A 21760-nucleotide genomic window follows, 5' to 3' on the forward strand; every position below is an offset into this window, starting at 1 on the left:
CCCTATATTTGCTATTATTCATTCAACGAATAAGGTGCCCAATGCGTGCAGGTGGGCTATCCACCCTATTTTCACTGCTTCTCTTGCCCGGCGGGTCACGAGGTGAACGGAACAACCTGCCAGGACATAAACGAGTGCGAGGTGTACTACCCATGCGACGACCTCACGAGCTGCACCAATCTCAGTCCGGGCTTCCAGTGCGGTCCGTGTCCAGTCGGCTTCGATGGAACCCATGCCCACGGCTATTACGCCGATTACTACTCCCTGGACTATCGCAAGCAAACCTGCCTAGACATCGACGAGTGCCGGACTGGATTCTTCCGATGCCCTGAGCATTCCACCTGCATAAATGAGATTGTGAGTTCAATACACCAACATAGTCTAAGAAATATATCAACCATGTTTAACAAAATTATTTTAAATTACTAGTAACATGGGTACTATTATTTAATATATTACGTTTTAAGAGTACCAAATTCAGTGTCTTTATTTTTCCACAGGGCTCCTACAGATGCCAGTGCCATGAAGGCTATGTGACGAACAGCACCTACAGCTGCCTGGACAGATCCTCGGTGTCCGTGTGTCCAGATGGAACTGTTTGCGATCGCAATGCCGCGTGCTTCCGGATGGACAATTTGCTCCACAGGTGCCACTGCAATGTCGGATGGGCAGGCAATGGATTGCTTTGCGGAAGAGATTCCGACATGGATGGATGGCCAGACCAAAAGCTTGAATGCCCGGATCTGCACTGCCACCGGGACAACTGCCCGATGCTGCCCAATTCGGGTCAGGAGGATGCAGATCTAGATGGTTATGGTGATGGGTGTGATGAGGACGCCGACGGCGACAATGTCCAGAACACTCAGGATAACTGCCCGCTGAACTTCAACACGGAGCAGGTGGACTCCGATGGCGACAGAGTGGGCGATGTGTGTGACAACTGTGTGCTCAAGTACAATCCCGGGCAGCTGGACACGGATGAGGATGGTCGGGGTGATGAGTGCGATGGGGACATCGATAATGATTCCATACCCAATGAGCTGGACAACTGCCCCTTGCTGCCGAATCCCAGTCAAGCTGATAGTGACAACGATGGTGTGGGCAATGTGTGCGACAACTGCCCGAATCTCCCAAATCCCGATCAGAAGGATCGCGACATGGACTTTGTGGGCGATGCCTGTCACCGTGACATAGATGGGGATGACGATGGAGTGCCAAACTCTTTGGACAACTGCCCCATGGTCAGCAACTCAGATCAGCTGGACACCGATGGGGATGGAACGGGCGACGAGTGCGATGATGACATGGATGGCGATGGCGTACCCAACTACAAGGACAACTGTCCGCTGGCCAGCAATCCCAAGCAGGAGGACTTCAATCGCAATGGCAAGGGTGACTGTTGCGAGGAGGACGAGGACGTGGATGGGGTGCCCAATACCATAGATAATTGCCCCAACAACTCGATGATCCAACATACGGATTTCCGCACCCTTCAAACCATCCCACTGGACCCGAAAGGCCTATCCCAAGCGGATCCCAACTGGGTGGTGCATGCCAACGGCACCGAGATTGTCCAGACCCTCAACTCGGATCCAGGCCTGGCCGTGGGTAAAGATGCCTTCGGCGGTGTGGACTTCGATGGCACCTTCTATATCAACGATGATACGGATGACGACTATGCGGGTTTTGTTTTCAGCTACCAGAGTAGCTACAAATACTATGTGGTTCAGTGGAAGAAGGGTACCCAAACCTACTGGGAGCCACGACCCTTCACCGCATCCGCGGCACCAGGAATCCAGATCAAGCTGGTCAACAGCACAGAGGGTCCTGGGCCCACAATGCGGAATAGTTTGTGGCACGAGGGTAATACCGATGGGGAGGCCAGACTGCTGTGGAAGGATCCGAAGAACATTGCCTGGAAGGAGAGAACCTCCTACCGCTGGTCCCTGGTGCATCGACCGGCCATTGGCCTCATCCGCCTGCAGTGAGTGATGCTTGAGAGTTCCCATGTGCCATGTCCTAAACACATCTTCCCACAGAATGTACGAGGGTCACCGCCTGATCTTCGACTCGGGCAATGTTTTCGACTCCACGCTGAAGGGCGGACGGCTGGGCGTGTTCTGCTTCTCGCAAAGGATGATTATATGGTCCAACCTGCAGTACAAGTGCAATAGTAAGTTAGCCTAGCAGGGAATTCACCAACTCCTAATTCACCATTTCAAATATCTATCCACATGACAGACCGCGTAAAAGCCCTGATCTACAATGATCTGTCCGATTATCTGAAGACGAAGGTGGAGTTGCAGGACTGATGAGAATGTCCGCCCAGTAATCCTTTTTTGCCATCAATTTTAACCAAATTAAATAGTAATGCTACCACTTAGTTAATAAAAGAGTTGCCAGCCGAGTTGGCCATTTAAGAAACATTTGCCAACCTTTTCCGTTTTCAACCAATCAAGTTGGTCATGACTCTGGATAAATTAGAGAAAGACCAATTGTCAACTTCAGTAAGTCGACCTGTCTCAGTTAGGCGAACGCTTGCGCTAGGGAACTTTTTTCATTGGCGATATAAGGGAAAGTACCCAACGAAAACACTGAAAACACACACAGCAGTGAAACTAGTTATCCGGCTTAAATTCAGTCAGTCTTGCTAAAATCTTTTACGGGTAAGTACGAGCGGAGAGTGTTGTGTTGTTCCAAATTGAGTCGAATTCATTTGAGCATCCATATAGCAACGATGGCCAGCTGCCAAGTCCAAGAGACTCCATCCCAGGACGAGTTGAAAAACACTGAAAACAACAAAAACGTGAAGAATTCGGAGGAACGGGGGCAATTAAATTTTAAATCTAATAACGATGTGGGTGCGGTGGCCGCTCCTTCGTCGGAGACTGATCTGCGTCCTTCGCGCAGTTCGGTGACCAAGATGACCCGGATTCCGGCTCCTACTTATATGGGTCCCAGTGGTAGCCATTATCAGGCTAGCAGCCGAGTGTACAGCTCAGTGGTGGTTCGGAAGCCCAAGATGGAAGACCACCAGTTGACCAACGACTCCGGCATCCACATGGACTCGTCGATGACCGAGTTGCCCGAGACCCCATTGTCGGCCAGACCCAGTCCCATACTGCAGACGATTCTAGACAGGATTCCGGGCACCAGCAGCGAAATGGAACTTCGGCAGGCCGAGGAGCAGACTCTCAAAGAACTTCAACGGGTCGTTGCCGAAATGGAAGCCGATGTGGCTCTGGACGATGTGGATTTGCAGGATCAGCCACTCGGCGATGATCAAGACCAGGCCAATACGGAGGAAGAAAACTATAATTTAACACCAGATGTCGGAAATAGCCCAAAGAACTCTGGTCTCGATATGGAACAGCTTTCTGCAACCGAAACCCAGCAGAAACAAAACAGCGTTTCTAAGGAACCACTGACTAATGGAGAACATTCTGTGGACAATCTGCAAATAATGCAAGAAGAGTGTGCTGCTAAAGGGAAATATGTGGAGGACGAAGCTGCAAAGGAAGAGGAACTAGAACTTTTTGAGAAACTGGCCCAAGACCCAGCCCCTGATGATCCAGTGCTCACAGAATCCACCGAGGAATCAGTGGACCAGCAGCCTGAGAAGTCTGCGCCCGAATCCCTAATGGAGGAGCTTGAAATGGCGATAGGTGGGGGTTGCGAAACCGAAGAGGATCGGATTCTCAGGGAGCAATTTGAGAGAAGCCCTGAAACAATGGGCTTGAAATTTCCTTATCCAGCAGACGAGAACATGTCCACCATTTCGGAGACGGGACTGACCTCGTGTCCCTCGTTAGATGGATCGGTGAAGAGTGATCGTCGGATGGTTCCCTTGGAGGAACTTATCGATCCCGAAAACAATGTGGAGCTACTGCGTCAGCTTTTGCAGTCTGGATCCAAAGAGAACGTCGCCGAGGTAGAGGCAGTCCTAAACGATAGTGATCTTCTGGAGAAGCAGGCGGTGGTGGCTGAATCGGAGGAAGAAGCGGAAACCGAGACCGAGATTGAGGACGAAACGGAAATGGCCAAGAAGCAGACCACCAAGTCGTTTAGTAACTTCCGACGCCTTATCAGCCGCAAGCTCCTGAAGCTCAGCTATCCCATACTATTCTGCGGCCTGGCTTTTAGCCTGATTTACCTATCCCGCAAGGAGTAGGCCACCGTTTTGAAAATGGAAATTGGATTTATATACATGAACAAGCAGAATCAACCGATTTGACTCCGGCAGATATATGTATATCGTGCAACGCTCTTCAAAATCGCCCAACGCATTGGCACCGAGTGCCTCAAATTAAATCTATTTTTCAAATAAATATGCTCATTAAAAAGCAATTTTGCACGGTTTCAATTTTCCAAGTTTTGTATGTGTTTGAATTAAAGCGCCAATTACTAAACCTTCTTTTGCAAACGAGCGCTAGGTGGCGTGGTGGGAAAACAGTGTTGGGGAGAAAAGCATTTATCGATAGGTAGCAATCGACAGACTACGTCCTAACGTAAATTCGAAGTTCGAGTTTTGGTTTTCTTTTCTTTTTAACTTCCATCGGATTCGCTGTTTTTTGATATTAAAGCGATGCCAAGAATTAAAATTAAACTAGCAGAAGCTGAGTTATGTGACAACTAAGAATTCCAGGAATCACTACGAAGAAAGAAAAAATATTAAATTATACTCTCATATCCTTACGTAGGCTAGTGGTTAGATGTAATGGCGTTCTTTCGGATACTCATTCTATTGAAGAGATGTAAATAAAATCTTGTAAATTTAAATTTAAATCAAGTAACATTTAAAATATATTTCAGAAAAGTAAATCTATATAAATTCGGATTAATTTCCAACTCTTCATTTGCAAATTCAAAGTTAAGTAGAAGTGTGTCAAGAATGACTTCCCTGGAGTGCGTTTTCGTGGCTGGCCTGTGCCACGTGATGCACTACCTAGCTTGGTCTTCCAAAAGATCGGACATCCCGCGGTTCCAGTTACCATCTCTGATTGTGGGTCTGGCAGCGATGGATCTGATATGGGACAACTGCTTTATTCCCCGGCGACTTCAAATTATGCCGGCAGTCCTCAAGCGCGTATACGAGTTGGCGGTGGCTTTCATTCTGTTGGAGATTGCCGTCCACGTCATCTGGAAGGCAGTTGAGAGAGGCTGTTTCTTCCTGATCAAGGTAATACTCATCGGAACGGGTCTCGTGTCGGAGTATAATTATTACAAGTACGAAAATTACTGGGTGGGCAGCGTTACTGTGCCGCTGTCCTTTCTGGTCCTAGCATTTGCCGGACATGCAACCGACCACTTCCATTTGCTGCACGACTGCTTCTTTGAGGTCCAGACGAAGGTGCATTTGCGAGTGCACGAGTCCCTAAAGTACATCACCCAAAATTCAAGAGGTGTGAAAAGGAAGCTACCCAACATCATGCCGACCCTTCAAAAGCACAAGGACCTCATTCGCAAGCAGCGTCGCGGAAGGACATTCGTGAGTCACTTCAACCCCAACCTCGAACTCCCGGTCAACAAATAAGAACATTTGGTGCCTCGTCTTCAATTAGATTCGTTTGTTTCTTTTATTTTATACAAGAAAATTTATAAAATTAATTGTCATACATAATAATTAAATTGCTTTTATTAAATTACAAAATAACGACTATATTTGATTTGCTTTTACAGCACTCGCGAATTTGTTCAACAAGCTTGGACAATCTATATGGTTGGAAAAATCTATGTTTCTATATATATTAGTATATATGTATTGCAATTTGGTACCGCGTCGAGCATGGTATTTTCGAGTTTCTTGTATAGGTAAATAATACTTAAGATTAAAACAATATTTCATTCATTAAATTAGGCATAAGTTCGACTTAATTTCATGTAGTTTGCATACCTAAAGAGCACATATGGGAATTACTAATTTAAGATTTATCGTCTTGCCTCGCGTTTTCAAGCAGCTCTCGAAGCCTTGCATTAAGCCACGTAATATCCGAAATGGAGGTTGGGACTGAAGTTGGATCGAAAGCGGTGTAGCAGTTATTACGTTGATTCAATGCAAGGCTCTCCAGTGAGTATTTTTGGGGCAGTGTTGGATCACTGTTCTGACAGTGAGTTTGCCGCTGCGTCCCGTTCTCTATTTATGACCACATTTTACATTAAAGCAGCTTTGTTATCCGTAATTTAACTCTTCTAAGTCGCGACTCGTTGTTTTACTGCACTTCGCTATCACTATCACTCTTTTCTGAAAGGAAAATGTAATATTAAATATTACTATGGGGTTTGCTTTAAAGTTTTTATACTCGTAAAACTTACCCTTCTTGCCCGTGTAGGCGTGACGTTTCAGTCGGTCGTATAAGTCTTCTTTAGTTCCATAAAGCGAGGCATTGGACCTGGCCAATGTACTCATCTTGCCGCCATGCAGACCTGTTTAGGGATTATAGATAAGGATTAATAGATGAATGATTTAAGAAAACGTTAAAAAAGGTAAAAGTTATAAGGTTATATTCGGAAAAAAATTTAAAGCCAAAATAACTTTTGTCAAATAAGTAAGATAGGCCCAAGATCAAACTCATATCGAAAAATGTATGTCTTGATTGATATCAAGAACTCTTCATCTCAAAGAACAGAATAATTCTAAAACTGAAAATATTCAGTTCTTGTTCTTTATCGATTCTCAGGTTTTCAGATTGAACATTTTGTATTTACTACAACTTATATCAGCATTACTTACCATCCTTCATGTACGTTTCGTTGTAGAAGTTGGGCATCTCCCAGCCATCCTCCTCGTCGTCGTAGTAGTGCGCGTAGGTGCTGTGGTGCGAGGGCGCGATGGACTCCGCGTAGGGCGTGTGGGCGCCGTAGTAGAAGTTCACCTGCGATCCGGTTTGGTCGATCGCTGGCGTCAGCATCTTCTTGGGATCCCTGCGCTTCGTGGAGCGCACGCAGATCATCCAGATGAGCAGTACGATGATAATGATGAAGATCACTGCTCCGGCAATGCCGCCGGCAATGTAGGCGAACTCGGATCGTTCGGCGCAGTGGGGTCCTGTGAAGGAGCCAACACAGCGGCAAGAGGGAGTACCCTTCAGATCCTTGACACAGGCACCTGAGTTCTCGCAATAGCCATCGCAGACATCTGTGCAGGCCATTCCCGTTCCATTGAAGCCCGGCTTGCACTCGCACTTGAAGTCCGAAGTCTCCGGCACCATGATGCAATAGGCATTCACATCGCAGTGCGGCTTGCCCTCGGCAATGTGCTCGCACGGATTGGTACACTCGCTCTTCGAGGTGGCTCCGGTGATCTTGGTGCTGTGATTGGGTGGACACTGCAGACAGGAGGTCTGCTGTGACTCCGACTGGTAGAAGCCCTTGCGGCACTCGATGCACATGTTCTGGGTGGCGTTCAGGTACGTTCCCGGGGAGCAGACGGGTAGGGTGCACTCCTCCACCGAACTGGCGCCCACCTTCGGGGTGGTCCTGCCTAGCGGACAGGCGGCACAGGATGGCTGGACGCCCTGCAGGCGGTAGGTGCCACGTGGGCAGGGCTCACAGCGTCCATCGGCTCCCAATTGCTGGCCGGAACTGCACTCGTCGCGACACTCCTTGCGCGACGTGGCCTCCGTGGAGCGAGTCGTCTGACCCAGACCACACAGCTCACAGCCGAAGGATCCTTCGTTGGGCTGATAGAATCCATGTCCGCAGGAGCGGCACAGACCTGTCTCTGCATCGAAGTACTTGCCAGCTGGGCAGCGCTCTTTGCAGTCAGCCGCCGAGCGGGCACCTGGTCCTGCGGTCACTCCTGGTCTTCCGGCAATCACCGGACACTTGCTGCACTGCAGCTGACCGGCCTCAGATTGGTAGGTTCCTCGGGAGCAGGCTATGCACATCTTGTTCGCACTGTCGTAGAAGGTTCCGATGGCACAGGGCACACAGTCGGGAATCATCACCACCTGACCCACGGGACAGGCGTACTCCGAACCCAGTTCTAAGGAAGCTGGATCTGGGACAGTGTTGGGTAGAATCTCTTGCACTGCAAACTGGTCGTCCTCGAGGATAAGCTTCTCCAGCAACTGCTTGACACTGGATCGCTCACCGGTCGACGTGTGCACCACAGGATCACTGAAGGGGACAAAAACCAAGTTGATTAGATATGGTTAAATAGCAATATCTTAATTCAATTAATTTATAAAAACATGGTAATGTCCAGATTAAGTGTTAGTAGTAAAGTATCCCATAACGTCTAAATTACCTCTTGTTTGTACTAATCACATAAGTGTTATCGTTCGATTTTTAATTTAACTGTAGTAACCTTGAATCTTTTAAAAAGTAATCACGTTTTTAAAGATCCTTTGGAACTATGAGGTACAATATTAATTGAATTCTTGTTTTAAGATCTGTGACACTTAACATTACTTGTTCTGGACATTAAGTTAGCTTTAACATGGGGTTAGAACGCATAGACATGTAACATGAGGTTAGATAAGCATTATAGGTTAAATTGTTCGGTTTGATTGAATGGATGTTGGATTAGACTGAGACTGAGACCGGTTGTTGGTAGTACTGGGTGCAGATTGATGCTGGGCAGATCGGGTGCAATTTGACGAATTTGGTTATTGGTAAGGTGAACCAACAAAGGAGTGCTAGACATACTTTACAGCCGGGAAGGCTATCTCCAGGGTGTATGTATCGCCGCCAGTTTGTTGGCGTCCCTGGCGACCCGTCAAAGTCAGATCGTCATCCTCCTCGCTGCAAATTGGGTTAACAAACACACACAAAACACATATAGCATATACACAGTGTACACGGATTTAAACGGCGGATATCAGGACATGCTAGATGTTGGATTTTTAGGGTATCATGCAGGTACTTACTTGACCACTGGAAGTTCGGCCTCCATTACATAGACTCCACCATCCTTGGACTGGCGGCGCACACGGTTATTCTGGGCAGCTCGGTAATGATCGCATTTAACATCGATCTGGATGTCCTTGCATTCCCTAGAATATGACATTAAATATGGATGAGAAATGAAACCTAAAGGGGATCAAAGTCAATACAAACCTGGTTCCTTCGATGGCATACGAGCAGAAGTTCCAGTCTCTGTTGAGACCATTAACCGAATTGGTCACCTTCTGACGGAGCACCGCCTGACCAGCCTTGTTGCACAGCACATCTGAGGGGAAGAGCATCTTGATGCGGAACACGCGCTGGGCGGGCTTTGATGGGGAGCAAGATGGGTAGACCAGTGGCATGGAAGGTTCCCGCGTGGGTCTCCAGAAGCCCTCGGCTCCGCAAGTGTAGAACTCGGGCACCTGCTCCGAGAATCGCAGACCGGCATTACAGGCGATCTCACAGACCTTGAACTGACCACCGGCGCCCCAATCCTTGCACACCTGCGAACCTCCCACAGGATCAGCCAAAGCTGGGCAGAAGTCGGCTGTAAAATAGTTGTTAAAAAATTAATAAATAATCTCAAAAGACTCCACCCCAATACTCACTCAGCAGGGAAACCTTGAAGCTGCAGGAGGCTGTATTTCCAGCTGCATCGGATGCAATATAGGTGATGTCATAGGTACCCCACAATAAGGTGGTTCCAGATCGGTGTCCATTACGCTCATAGATCTTGGTCACGCCAATGTTATCGCTAAAGTGAGGCTCATCCCAGGTGACCACCGCAGATCCGTTCTTGGCGATTACCCACAGATCTCCGGGGCAGTGCTCCACGACTGGTGGATCTTTGTCAACCACCAACTGCTGGCAATTGGCTCCTGTGTAGCCTACAGGACACTTGCGTTGTCCACAGAGGGAGGGCACATTGCGCTCCACTCCGCCGGATGTGACTTCATATCCCGCCCAGTTGAGGATGAGGCCAGGATAGAGAACCGGTTCAGATCGGCAGTCGCGCACTTGCTTCTGGATCTCCGAGGTGATGTCGAGCGCTCGAGCCCAAACCTGAGCCTTGGTTACGGTGCCCTGGAAGCCGGAATCTGAGTAGGCCAGCTCGTTTGTTAGACCATACGGCTGAGGACGTCCTAGCACTGCCCAGAGATACCCAGGCAGAGAGCCACCTGCTCCGTACTCCATCTTGCTGGCAATCAGACCTTCTGTAATCAGTTGAAGTTGACCCGAGATTCCATCCCAGACCACGGCCACGTGATGCCACTGTCCGTCGTTAACGGAGGTGTACTCTCCGAAGCTCAGGAAGGCATCAGATTGGTCCTCGAACAGGGAAACCTGAACTCCACTGGAGTGAGCCTGGAGGAGCATTCGTCGGCGTTGTGTCATGCGAGCGGATTCCACGCCGTACAGGGTGAAGAAGATACCAGGGTCATCCTTCTGGGCGAACTGCACCCACATGGCGACTGTCAGGCTGTTGGCCTCTCCCGTGGGGAAGGGCACAACCTGGGCAGCCGTGGAACGCGATGGATCGCTGAAGTACAGATCGTAGTCTACCTGGATGGCCTTTCGACAATCATCGCCGGTCATATTAAATGGACACTGGCAATAGAAACCGTTGGTTAGATCCACGCATGTGGCGCCTGGAGGGCAGGAGTTGTCCTTGCAATCCACGATGTCCTGTTCGCAATTGTGTCCAGTGAATCCAGGAGGGCACTGGCATTTGTAGCCAGCTCCGTTGTCCACGCAGGTAGCTCCATTCTGGCATACATGTTCCTCGCAAGCATCGTACTCGTACTGACAACCGATACCAGAGTAATCCGCAGGGCAACTGCAGTTCAGGCCGGAACCAAAGTCCTGGCACTTGCCACCGTGCATACAAGGATCTCCAATGCAGCGTTCTGGAGCGGTCTCACAATTCTTGCCATCCGTGCCACTGGGACACACGCAGAAGTAGTCTTGGAACAAATCAATGCAGCTGGCATCGTTCTGGCAAGGAGCTTGAGCTCCACAAGTGGTCACCTGCTGCTCGCAGCGCATTCCACTCCAACCCGGTTCACAGCCACATTCGAAGCCACCAACGCGATCCCGACAGAGACCATTGTTCAGGCAGGGCTGTGCCTCGCAGTCATCGATGTCGGTCGCGCACAGTGGTCCCTTGAATCCATCGCGGCACACGCACTCAAACTTGTTGTCCAGGTCGAGGCAGCGTTCCGTACCCACAGGGTTGCAGGGATCACTCAGGCACTCGTCGATCTCAGCCTCGCAGGAGAGACCCACATAACCAGGACGGCACTTGCAGCTGAATCCATCCAGCTGGTCCACACAGGTGGCTCCATGCTGGCAGGGATTGGAGGCACAGTCATCGATGGTGTGCTGACAGTTCTTGCCAGTGTAGCCAGGTTCACAATTACAGCTATATCCATCGACCAGATCCACGCAGGTTCCGTCGTTGGCGCAGGGTCGGTTTTCGCAGTCGTCTATGTTCTGGTCACAGGCCGATCCCGTCCAGCCCGGATGGCAGACGCACTCGTGGTCGAACAGTCGGTCGACACAGGTGCCGTGCTTGCAGGGCTCCGAGAGGCAGAGGTCGATCTTCTGTTCGCAACGCTTGCCAGTGAATCCAGGTGGACAGGCGCACTGGAAGTCATTTACCAGATCAGTGCAATTAGCGCCCAACAGACAGGGATTCTCCGAACAGTCGTTGATGTTTTGCTCGCAGTGGATGCCCTCCCATCCTGGGACACACTCGCACTTGTAGCGACCCTGTTCCAAGGCCTGGCAACTAGCTCCATTACCACAGGGATTACCATTCGCCGTGCAGGGATCAATGGTCACATCGCACTGATCTCCGGTGTAGCCACTGCGGCACAGGCAGGTCACATTCTTGAAGCCTGGCTCGTTCTTGCACATGGCTCTGGCGGGGCAGGTATCGTTGCCACAGTCACTGGTCTCCTCCTGGCAATTGATGCCGGAGTACCCAGCTGGACACTCGCAGCGGTAGCCTTGAGGAAGATCCTTGCACTGACCACCATTGTAGCAGGGTTGCGAGGCGCACTCGTCGATGTCCTGTTCGCAACGACGTCCGGAGAATCCGGCGGGACAGAAGCACTGAATGTCGTGACCCATGGGCACACAGAGTCCTCCATGCTGGCAGGCACCCTCTCCACAAACCACCGGCTTGCATTGTTCCCTTCCCTTGGAGGCAGCGGCATCGGTTCTCATGTTACTTGGACACTCATTGCAGCTTTGTGCTCCGGCGGCTCCCTGGTAGTGGTGCAGTGGGCACGGCGAGCAAGGGGCCAATCCCGTGGCGGAATAGGTTCCCGGAGCGCACTTGGCGCGACACAGATCCTTGTTGGAGGCAGCTGGCTGGTAGGTGAAGCTCTGGGCCGGACACGCCTGGCAATCCTTGAATCCACCCGTTGGCGGTTCGGCGGTGAAAGAGTTACGCGGACACTCCAGGCAAGGAACCAGTCCAGTGGGTGAGTAAGTACCAAAACCACAAACGGGTATGCAGTCCGCAGCTGACTTGGTGCCCTCCTCCTTGGTGTAAGTTCCCGCGGGACAGCGAAGACAGGTTCCCTGTCGATCGCGGTTCTGGTAGTAGCCCCTCGGACAGTAGGTGCAGCTGTTCTGACCCTCGGACACATAGGTTCCAGCGGGACAGTGCAGACAGCGCGGCACATCGCTGGTGTCCATGTTCAGCACCTCACCCACATTGCAACTGAAGCCCCTCGAGATATTCGATTTAAGAGCTCTAAGTGGCGGACACTGATTTCCAATGTTGGCGATGTTAAGAAGATCATCAATCACGGCACTGGCATACGGAACACTCAAGTCGAAGATCAGGTTCAAGGTAGAGCCGCAAAGGTCGTACAGTTGCGGTTGACGCACCGCTGGCAGGATGGAGAGTATGAAGTCCATCTTCACCACATTCTCCTCCAGCAGCGAGGGCACCGACTTCACAAAGGTCACGTTCATGTTCACATTCACCGCCGAACAGCGTTGCGAGAGCAATTGGTTTAGTCCACCATAGTGCTGGGATAGAACCTCCTGGTATTGACTCAGGCAGGATTGGGCAACTGCTCCGTTGGCACGGTAGGTGATGGAGGCGGTAACATGGTAGGCTGCCTGCTCCGTGTTCTCGGACACACAGTCGGGCACCACCGAGGTGGGACGCCACAGACGGGATGTCTCGCAGGAGAACGACTTCAAGGGTTCTCCATCCGTAAAGCGGAATCCTGGCTTGCAGGTGGCAATGCACTCGATTCCTCCATCTCCAGGCAGACAGTTAATCGCTCCATTGGCCGGCGGCTGGAGCTCCCAGTCCACACAGGGTGAGGCCTTCACGGAGACCTGGAAGTGACAGGACGCACGGTTGTTGTACTTATCCGTGGCCGTAACCGTCACGTTCTCAAAGTTTCCAATCTTAATGGTGGCACTCTCAGGGCTAAACTGCAGTTTAACCTCTCCCGTGTCATCGGAGGTCTTGATCCTCTTGCGGGTGTCATTGAAGTTCACCGTATAGCTTTCCTGGCGATCCACCAACTCAATCACATAACTCTGTGGACACTGGAGCAGTGGTGGAGTGACATCCGGAACCGTGATGTTGATCTCGCAGATGGCCACATTGCCATCGTAGTCGAAGGCCACATACTTCACAACGGTATCCTTGAAAATATAGCTGGGAGTACGGAAGTTCTGGGGCTTGATCTCCAGACGTGCTATTGATCCGGAGTTATCCACCGCAGTGGGTTCGGTGAAGTTTACAGGAAGTACCCCACCATTCTCATCGCGACGAACCACAATGGGTTGCTGGGGGCAGTTCTGGAAGATCGGTGGCTCATTATCCACACAAGGGGAGTATCCGTAGTCGTAGCCCAACAAGGGTTCCTGCTTCGGCTCCTCACAACCCATCAGCTCGAACTTCAGGCAGGCGTTGTCCATGTAGCTTACTATTCCCAAGATCACAAAGCGCGCCTGTACGAACTTAGGCAGGGTGATCATGGCCAGCTCGCCGTAGTTGCCCGGATCCCGCATGGTCAGGTTGAAGTTGGGGAAGTACACCACATAGTTCTCGCTCTCGGCCTGCTTGTAGAAGAACCGAATCTCCGTGGGCCTGCCCACAATGTCGTTGGTCACCACTCCCTTGACCAGGATGGCCTTCACCCTATAGATCTGTCCCAGATCCACGCTCACATAGGTGAATGCTTCCTGCTTTCCACACCATCCGGTGGCGGAGTTCAGACGGATGTTCTTGGCCTCATAGTTGGGCCGCTCCGAGGTGGCATTAATGGCCGAGTCCGGAATCCTTCCGGATCCCAAGCCCAGAGGCTTGATGACCTTGCATTCCGGTTCGCGGATGCAGGTGATCGGTCTGGGGTTGATTAGGATGTAGCCAGGTCGATTGCAGCCGAAGTACACTTCCGAACTCTGCTCATAGCTGCGGGCGATCTGGCGCCCATCCGCGGGTCTTCCAGGATCTTCGCACACCGGTCCCTCACAGCGAAGATCTCCGAAATCCCAGATGCCATCGGCTCCACAACGAACCACGTTGTCATGACGACCAGTCTGTCCAGCTAGCTTAAAGGTGTTCTGGCAGCCGAAGAAGAAGCTGCTCTGGTAGCGCGTGTCCACAAACTGTCCGTACTCCGCTCCTGGCGTGGGCATGGGCGCGTAGCAGTCTACGCGGGGACAGGAGGGCTGAACTCCCGATAGCCAGTAGTCGGGCAGACCCGGCTTTGGGTCGTACACGCACTGCCGGAAGCCGGAGGAGGCGGTGGCCCTCAGTTGACGTCCAGCCGATCCGCACGTAATGGTCACATTGTCGCGGAAGGGCACTAGCACGGACTCGGGATCCGGACGGGCCACAGTCAGACCCTCCAGCTTATCATCGGGCAAAGAAACGCACTTGGCATCTGGGAAAGGAGGTTTAGAAATATCAATAAAAATGTAATGCATAGGTATTTCATAGAATTTAGGTAATCCTAATGTCCATGTGGCATTTATTTTGTATAGGACTGGAATATACTTACAATTGCACTCTGGTACGCTGGCGTTCCACTGACCGCTGGAGAGACACAGGGCCGCGGCGCTGCCGCTCATGATGTAGCCAAAGTGGCACTGGAAGCGCACCACATCACCGAAGTGGTAATCGTTCTTATCGCTCAGCAGTTGTCCATTCTCCGGAGCCTCAAGCTCGGGACACATCAGAGGAACGCAGGTCTTGTTGCGCTGGTAGGTGTCTCCATCACGTTCTCCCGACTCCGAGCGCTCGATATGATAGCCAGCCGTTCCGTTGGAGGTGTAGAGCTGGTAGCCAGTGTTGCAGCCACAGGCGAATCCTCCCGGGGAGTTGATGCACTTCTGTTCACAGCCGCCGTTGTTCTTGCTGCACTCGTTGATGTCCACGCAGTCCAGGCGCGTGCAGCCCATCAGTTCCATACGCAGACAAGGGGCACCAACGTAGTCCTGTATGCGGAAGCGGATGTAACGAGCCTCGATGGGCAGGGGGAGATTCAGGATGGACAGCGTAGGCTCCAGGATGCGGAACTCCACGGCGGTGCCATCGGGATTAGCGTAGTCCTTGAACACATCCGTCAAATCGTTGGTGTACTGCAGACGCACTGCCGAACTGAAGGCCACGTTGCCATCGGGGCGTTGCACGGACATGGTGCGGAAGCCACGGAGAATAGTGGGTGCCTTGAGGTCAATCAGGATCCAGTTGGCTCCTGGCTCCGAGGAGCCACCACACCAACCATTGGTGTTCAATCGCAGCTGCGTCTTGCTGTATCCCGGCTCACTGATCGAAGTGGTGATGCTGTCATCGGGAATGCCTCCATTGCCCAATCCCAAATCCGCCACTGGTCTGCACTCCGTGGTGGCCGTGAATCCCGATCTGCACTGGCAGTGGAAGGAGCCGTTGGTGTTCTGGCACTCGGTGGTGGTCAGATCGCACTGGGAGGAGCTGCACTCGTTGATGTCCTCGCAGGTGGGAGGCTGTTCGAATTTCTGGGCCTCACTGCATCGCATGATATTACTACCAATTAGCTTGTATCCCTTGAAGCACTGCACCCTGGCCTCGTCGCCGAAGAGGTAGGCTCGGGATGAGTCCACCACAAAGCCGTTGGCTATCTCCGGGAACTCAAAGCACCGTTTGCGGGTACACCTGGGCACATCTCCGCTCCAGGTGCCGTTGGACATGCAGGTCAACACGGGATGACCATTCCTTTCGTAGCCCGGCTCACATTCGTACTGGACAATGGTGCCATAGCTGCGGCCACCTCCATTCAGTAGGGTTACATTGGCATGGGCCACTTCCTGCAGAGCGGCGCACTGGGAGGCCAGGCAATGGGGCTGTCTTTCCCAGCGACCATCCGGCAGACAAGAGATCTTCTCGATCGGAGCCCCCGAGGCAAAGGCGAAGCCGGCATAGCACTGGTACATGGCGATACCCCGGTAGGTCACATTCGAGGAGCCGATGGAGAAACCGTTATCGATTTGTGGCACAGGACCGCAGTAGACCTCTGTATTAGATTGAATTAGCAAGTACTTAAGTAGTATAATATCAATCTGAACTTACCCTGACACTTGGGTATGTAGGAGACACTCCAGTTGCCACCGCGCAGACATTCAGTTACCAGTCGCGTCTTGCCGGTGGCAAACTCCTGTCCAATGGGACATGTAAAGCTGACCAGCGTACCGAAAGCGGTGTCGCGACTGGAGGCCAAGGCTCCAATTCCGGGCTGCAGTTCCGGGCAATCGGCCGAGAAGGTGGCAGACCATCTGAGGTGGACCAATTGGAATGTAGATTAGATATTGAAACTGTAGCTTATTGGATTAATATATAAATACATGGTTATGCGTCTTTTTAAGGAATTTGTGTAGTATGCTCACAGAAAATAGGGACTTAAAATATTGATAAAGATACAAAATAATACTAACCCAGCTGCATTATGAAGGGCATCCGAGGTGAACTTGATGAGCATCTCGCCGGATGAGGCAGTCAAGGTTAGTTTGGGTGCCGCAGGACCCGTGAATCCATTGCCGGAATGCAGGCGCAGACCAGAGGTGGAGGATCCATCGAAGACCTGGACATTGTCGCTCTTGTGGACGGTGAATTTATCGAACTTCAGGGAGAGTGGAGCACGGGCATTGTTGCGGATGGTGAAGTAGCACTCCTGGTTCTTTGGGTAGTCAGCCAATCCGAAGGCGGGCGAGGTGACAGTGCCATTTCTGGCGGTGATCGTGGCCTTGCAGCCCTGGATGTAGCGCAAACTGAAGCCCTTGCCGGCCTCTCCCAAACTGGACTTGAAGTACAGGTACAGAGCATTTCCAGTCGAGATGATCACGCGATTGTTTTGGGCCGTCTTGCCGGTCAGCTTGGCAATGGTGCGACTCATGGGCGAATCACCATCGCGGATCATCAGGTAGTCGCGTCCCTCGGCGATATCCAGATCGTCCACCTCGATGGAGATGATGCGTCCCGGCTGGGCCTTGATCACATAGAGGCACTCCAGGCCACCAGGGTATTGCTTGGGGTAGTTGGGGCTGGTCAGGATCTGGCGCTGCAGCGTGGCCTTCAAGACGCCGCCACAGTTCTTGGCCTCCGTCTTCCAGGTGGCCCGGAAACCCTTGCGCTCCACACTGCCATCCGTGGTGAACTTGACGATCATGAAGTTCGAGGCAGACACAAATGGCTGGGTGGTCAAGTCCTGTTTTCCGCTCAGCGTGGCCAGCGACACGGACTTGTCCTCGGTGCGACCGCCCACCAGGATCTGCACGGTATCGAAGGTCTTCTCCGTCTCAAAGTCCTGGAACTGCAGGATGATGTTGCTGCCCAGCGGTCCCTCCAGCGTCCACTTGCACTTGCTCAGGGCTCCGTATTTATGCGGGTAGTTGGGGGTCTCAATCACATCTCCGCCAGATTGCATGTGGTAGTGGCACTGAGCGGGACAGTCCAGCTCATCTGTGCCATCGCCACAATCGTCGCTACCATCGCACTTGAAGGCCTGGTTGATGCACTTGCCGTTGGCGCAGTGGAGGGCTCCCTGTGGACACGCCTGGGCCCGGCACATGAACGGGAGCAGGGACTCACAGGTGCCGAGATCCCAGCTCTGCGACTTGCCAGCAAAGGCAGCTGCCACGCACTCTCCGGACTCGGCGTTGGGCTGATGCAGCGACCAGTAGCCGGAGTACTGGGAGATCAGAGCACCGGAGGCGGACTCCAAGGTGTTGGTGCGCAGGTCGTCCAGGGAGGCCAGTCCCAGCCAGTACTTGTCAGAGGCCCTCTGGTTGGGATCGCTGGCCCGGGCGATGGACAGAGTCTCGTTGTTCTCCGCGTAACTGTCGATGGCCACCAGTTCGGCACCATATCTGAAAAATAATAAATAATAATACATTTTAATAATTTTAGTATTTTAATAATTTTCTTATTATTATAATAAATGACCTTACATTATTATAAATTAAACGAATTATTTAATTTTGAGCTTTCCTACAAATTTAGAAGATAAACGGCAAAAAAACAGTAAAAGCTACCAAAGCCCGAGGTTCTAAAATAATTTTAAATGCATATTCTAAGAATTTAGTAATCAATATTTAAAAAACCTGCATAATTACATTTGAAAATATTTCAATCGATGTAGAAATTATAAGCACTTCATGCATTTTGTAAATCAATAAAATGTAATTTCATTAAATACCCAATTACTTTAATTAAAAAGACATGAAAATATTTCTTAAATTCAAAATAAAAAAAAATACCAAATAAAATTAAACTCAACAAATTTAGGAGTGACATTCCCATTAAAATAATTTTTCAATTAAATAAATTACACCAACAATGGCAAAGTGTCGATTCTGATCAGCGTAAAAGCGATAATTATTTCATTTTCCTCCAATCGAAGTCGGCCAGGGAGGATATGGGCGATTAGTACTCCGCTCTTGACCAAGCTTCCGCTGCCGGGCGTAATGCAACTTCAATTATGCAGCTGCGCTTTACTTTCTATTTTCTGCTTCTATGTCAATTATGTTGTGCTGCTGCATGTGGACTTGGATTGGGGGAAATCGGGCGCACTACACGTAAAACTTTCATTTCCAATCGCTAAACTCACTTTGATTTCAATCTCATAACTTGGGGTTCTGCGGGCCCAGCGAGAAAAACAAGTTTCCCCAAAACTGAAAAGCAAAGAGCCAAGAGCCATTGCGACATTACGCATTCGCCGCGTGGGACGTGGCTGCCTTTGGCGAATGGCTGCAGCTGTGGCATGCCAAAAAATATAAATCGAAAAAGCATACGAATTTATGTATGTGAGACACTCCCTGCCGTCAACAATTGCTGCGTGCCACACCAGAGTGAAAACTTCAGACGCGGCTCCGCAAGTCGCGCATTTTTTTGGTTCGCTTGGGCTCGGTATTTTCTATATGGCTTGGGCGTGTTTTAAGGTAGCAAAAAATGTTTGATCTGTTTGGGCTTCCACTTAGCGGGCTTTTGCCAAAGACATTATTGAGGTAGCGAAAAGTCTAGTTTACTCTGGGGATTCTTTAACCGACTAAAAAAATAAGTATTGAATATGTATATGTATTTATTACATTTGTTTAAGTACATTATATCCAGTGATATTATTACCAGTCATTAGTTTTAGCAACTATACTTTCAAAAATCTTTTGGCACATTCATTGCAAATGTTCTGTTTGCAAAACTCTTTGGTGCAAAATTTATACTTCCTCCCTTTCATTTCCTCCCCAAGTAATTACCATCTTGATGTTTTTCTGGTTAAAGCTCCGTTGACTCCAAGTGTTGACGCCTTGTCAGGGGCTTTCCTTCATTCTACCCGATTCCGCATGCTACGCACGCCAAGAGAAATTTCACCGAAACCAGAGTTAAAAAAACTACGGAAATATTTCACAGTTGAATGAATGTTGGACTGGGCAACGACACCTGTCAACGCAATCGCCCCCTGTGTTGATATAAACAAGTACCCACACACAATAGGTTTTTGGCAAATCGTCCATTTGAAGAAACACACATAGATGGATGTATCCATTGTCGGCTAACGTTTGTTGAACTCCCGGCCACGTTAGAGGCATTCAAATGAGCACTGGTCTTGACTGGGGCGAGGTCTACGGCATGTAAATTACATTGGGAGCAGTGGTCTTCGTCTTCGGATAGCCAGTTGTCTTAGAGTCACGATGTGCCGGGCATACTTAAGTGCCATTTAACGCCGTTGACGAGGAGAAATTGCGTAGGGCATTGACACTCAGCGGGAGCCAATAACTTTATTAATACTTATTTTTTCAGTTAACCCGCTAACGAATACCGCACACACAAAATTATGTACCACGGCCAAAGACGGCGAGTCAACGAAAACCGGAGAAACTTTCACCCCAATATGTATGGATGGTGCCCTGTGGGTCAGCTCACGATTCTCACGTTCATTAAGCCGAGCCCCGAGTACCCCCAGCTCTATTATCAAAACACTCTCATTTTTTCGGGGGGCGCAACGCAGGGGGAATTCTTCTGCAGGTGGATCGGCGCTCAGGTATTTGGGTCATTGGTGCAGGTTAACACCCAAAAAAAGAAAGAAATAAATATGCCTGGAAGAACAGCTTTGCCGGAAGCATTCGGCGACTTTCTTTTCGCTCGAAAGGAGAAGGCGGCAGAAAAAGAGTTGGCAAAAGCAGAAATTATGAATCACCCGGGCATCGATCGGCACATTGATGACCACGCCCAAGTGGGCTGAAAAACAATTTCAAACTTGGTCAGCAAATCCAACGTCTGGCTTTTTTGGCTCTGGCTGCCGACCACTGTGGCATTGACAGTTAGCCGTCGACAACGGAAATGCAATGAGCTGCTGTAACGGCAACTGCTGGGGCAAGTACATATATATCTCGGACCGACCAACCAACCATCCATCTATATCCATCAATCCAGCAAGCCATCCAGCTGTCCGTCTTTCCGTCGAGAACAACAGGTAGCGCATGTGCCCAAGCGTAGCTTTCTGGTTGAAATGAAAAACTATAAAAACTTGATTGCTTCTGCCACCTTCTCTCAAGTTCGATCGTTGACAAAATGAGCGGAACTAGTTGGCGGCACTTCCCCCGCTCACTTCCTCACAAAATTCTCAAAATCTCATTTGACTGGGGAAATTATCATATGGTTATGGTTGCGACTCCACTCACCTTCGACACAGTTCGGCGCTTTTATCCCACGAATGCTTGATATTGAAATATTTATAGCAATTTAAGCCGCGCAGTTCCCAGCCTGGAAAACAAAGAAGGGGAATTCGTGTGTTAGACAAGGTTAAATTAAAAATTGGTTCATATTCTACAGTTGGTTCTTAAACTTTATGATATCTAATTAGTTAAAAAAATGAAAAATTAGAACACGTTTATAAAATGCTTGCTGGTTTGATAATAAGAAACACTTAGAACATTTAGGTTAAATCATATTTAAAATCACTTTAGGTAACTTAGACAGTAAATACTTTTATATTGAGAGTATTTAGTTAAGGATAAATATAAAGATAAAATAGGATACCAATGATTTTAATTCCAGGATTTAAAGTTGAGCTTTCTCATGATTTTTTTAAAATTCGTTTTTAGACAATTTAAGAAATGGGTAATATACTCGTAGACCCCCTATGCTAGCAACGTAAGCCGCTTAAACCTCCAAAAAGATTTCATGGAATTTAAGCACAGTGCTCTTAATCATTTAATATCACCACCATCGGGGCAAGAAAGCGAGATGTGTGGTGACCCCAATCAGCATCTTAACTCGTTTTGCATAATTTATGTCCAGTTCAACACCAGACAACTTTCCGTGTGTTTCGACGACGAGAACAAGAATTCGAACAGCAAA

At 49.8% G+C, this 21760-nt stretch overlaps 4 protein-coding genes across 9 annotated transcripts in view; 3 read left to right on the plus strand and 1 right to left on the minus strand.

The window, feature by feature from the left end:
- The first annotated feature begins 38 nt into the window (after positions 1 to 38).
- Positions 39 to 2426, plus strand: LOC127010604 (cartilage oligomeric matrix protein-like). Its single transcript, XM_050884800.1, has 4 exons — positions 39 to 357; positions 501 to 1984; positions 2040 to 2173; positions 2242 to 2426. The coding sequence occupies exons 2-4, from the start codon at positions 627 to 629 to the stop codon at positions 2310 to 2312; spliced, it is 1563 nt and encodes a 520-aa protein (XP_050740757.1). The 5' UTR covers positions 39 to 357; positions 501 to 626; the 3' UTR covers positions 2313 to 2426.
- Positions 2427 to 2503: 77 nt separating this feature from the next.
- On the plus strand, positions 2504 to 4371 carry LOC108033423 (uncharacterized). Of its 2 annotated transcripts, none has more exons than XM_017107744.3 (2): positions 2504 to 2666; positions 2733 to 4371. In XM_017107744.3, exon 2 carries the CDS (start codon positions 2738 to 2740, stop codon positions 4169 to 4171), a length of 1434 nt encoding a protein of 477 aa, XP_016963233.1. In that variant the 5' UTR covers positions 2504 to 2666; positions 2733 to 2737; the 3' UTR covers positions 4172 to 4371. The 2 variants fall into 2 exon arrangements, with proteins under 2 accessions (XP_016963233.1, XP_050740756.1); XM_050884799.1 differs by having other exon boundaries at positions 2531 to 2670.
- A 220-nt stretch (positions 4372 to 4591) lies between these two features.
- On the plus strand, positions 4592 to 5659 carry LOC108033696 (uncharacterized). Of its 2 annotated transcripts, XM_050885697.1 has the most exons (3): positions 4592 to 4754; positions 4813 to 5179; positions 5251 to 5390. In XM_050885697.1, the coding sequence occupies exons 2-3, from the start codon at positions 4892 to 4894 to the stop codon at positions 5335 to 5337; spliced, it is 375 nt and encodes a 124-aa protein (XP_050741654.1). In that variant the 5' UTR covers positions 4592 to 4754; positions 4813 to 4891; the 3' UTR covers positions 5338 to 5390. The 2 variants fall into 2 exon arrangements, with proteins under 2 accessions (XP_050741654.1, XP_016963686.1); XM_017108197.3 differs by having other exon boundaries at positions 4601 to 4754; positions 4813 to 5659.
- The window catches only part of LOC108033695 (uncharacterized), a 32608-nt gene continuing 16400 nt past the window's right edge, over positions 5553 to 21760 (minus strand). For 3 of the 4 annotated variants that reach the window (XM_017108195.3, XM_044094561.2, XM_017108194.3), the window contains 11 exons: positions 21082 to 21163; positions 16843 to 18273; positions 16481 to 16683; positions 14934 to 16424; positions 9498 to 14816; positions 9061 to 9436; positions 8871 to 8996; positions 8650 to 8745; positions 6731 to 8118; positions 6313 to 6423; positions 5553 to 6241 (listed from right to left, as the gene is read on the minus strand). In XM_017108195.3, the coding sequence (XP_016963684.1) occupies positions 6210 to 6241; positions 6313 to 6423; positions 6731 to 8118; positions 8650 to 8745; positions 8871 to 8996; positions 9061 to 9436; positions 9498 to 14816; positions 14934 to 16424; positions 16481 to 16683; positions 16843 to 18273; positions 21082 to 21163 (10655 nt within the window). In that variant the 3' untranslated portion in view covers positions 5553 to 6209. The remainder of the gene's footprint in view (positions 6242 to 6312; positions 6424 to 6730; positions 8119 to 8649; positions 8746 to 8870; positions 8997 to 9060; positions 9437 to 9497; positions 14817 to 14933; positions 16425 to 16480; positions 16684 to 16842; positions 18274 to 21081; positions 21164 to 21760) is intronic. The other variant, XM_050885696.1, reaches the window with a different exon arrangement.

This window comes from Drosophila biarmipes, chromosome 2L (genome assembly GCF_025231255.1).
Source record: "Drosophila biarmipes strain raj3 chromosome 2L, RU_DBia_V1.1, whole genome shotgun sequence".
Classification (NCBI taxonomy): domain Eukaryota; kingdom Metazoa; phylum Arthropoda; class Insecta; order Diptera; family Drosophilidae; genus Drosophila; species Drosophila biarmipes.

Excerpts from the sequence above, each read along its gene's own strand:
- LOC127010604 (XM_050884800.1), top strand. The coding sequence starts at position 627 with ATGGACAATTTGCTCCACAGGTGCCACTGCAATGTCGGATGGGCAGGC. Across the intron at positions 1,985-2,039 it reads ATTGGCCTCATCCGCCTGCA|AATGTACGAGGGTCACCGCC; the intron begins GTGAGTGATGCT and ends ATCTTCCCACAG. Across the intron at positions 2,174-2,241 it reads CCTGCAGTACAAGTGCAATA|ACCGCGTAAAAGCCCTGATC; the intron begins GTAAGTTAGCCT and ends TCCACATGACAG.
- LOC108033423 (XM_017107744.3), top strand. The coding sequence starts at position 2,738 with ATGGCCAGCTGCCAAGTCCAAGAGACTCCATCCCAGGACGAGTTGAAA.
- LOC108033696 (XM_017108197.3), top strand. The coding sequence starts at position 4,892 with ATGACTTCCCTGGAGTGCGTTTTCGTGGCTGGCCTGTGCCACGTGATG.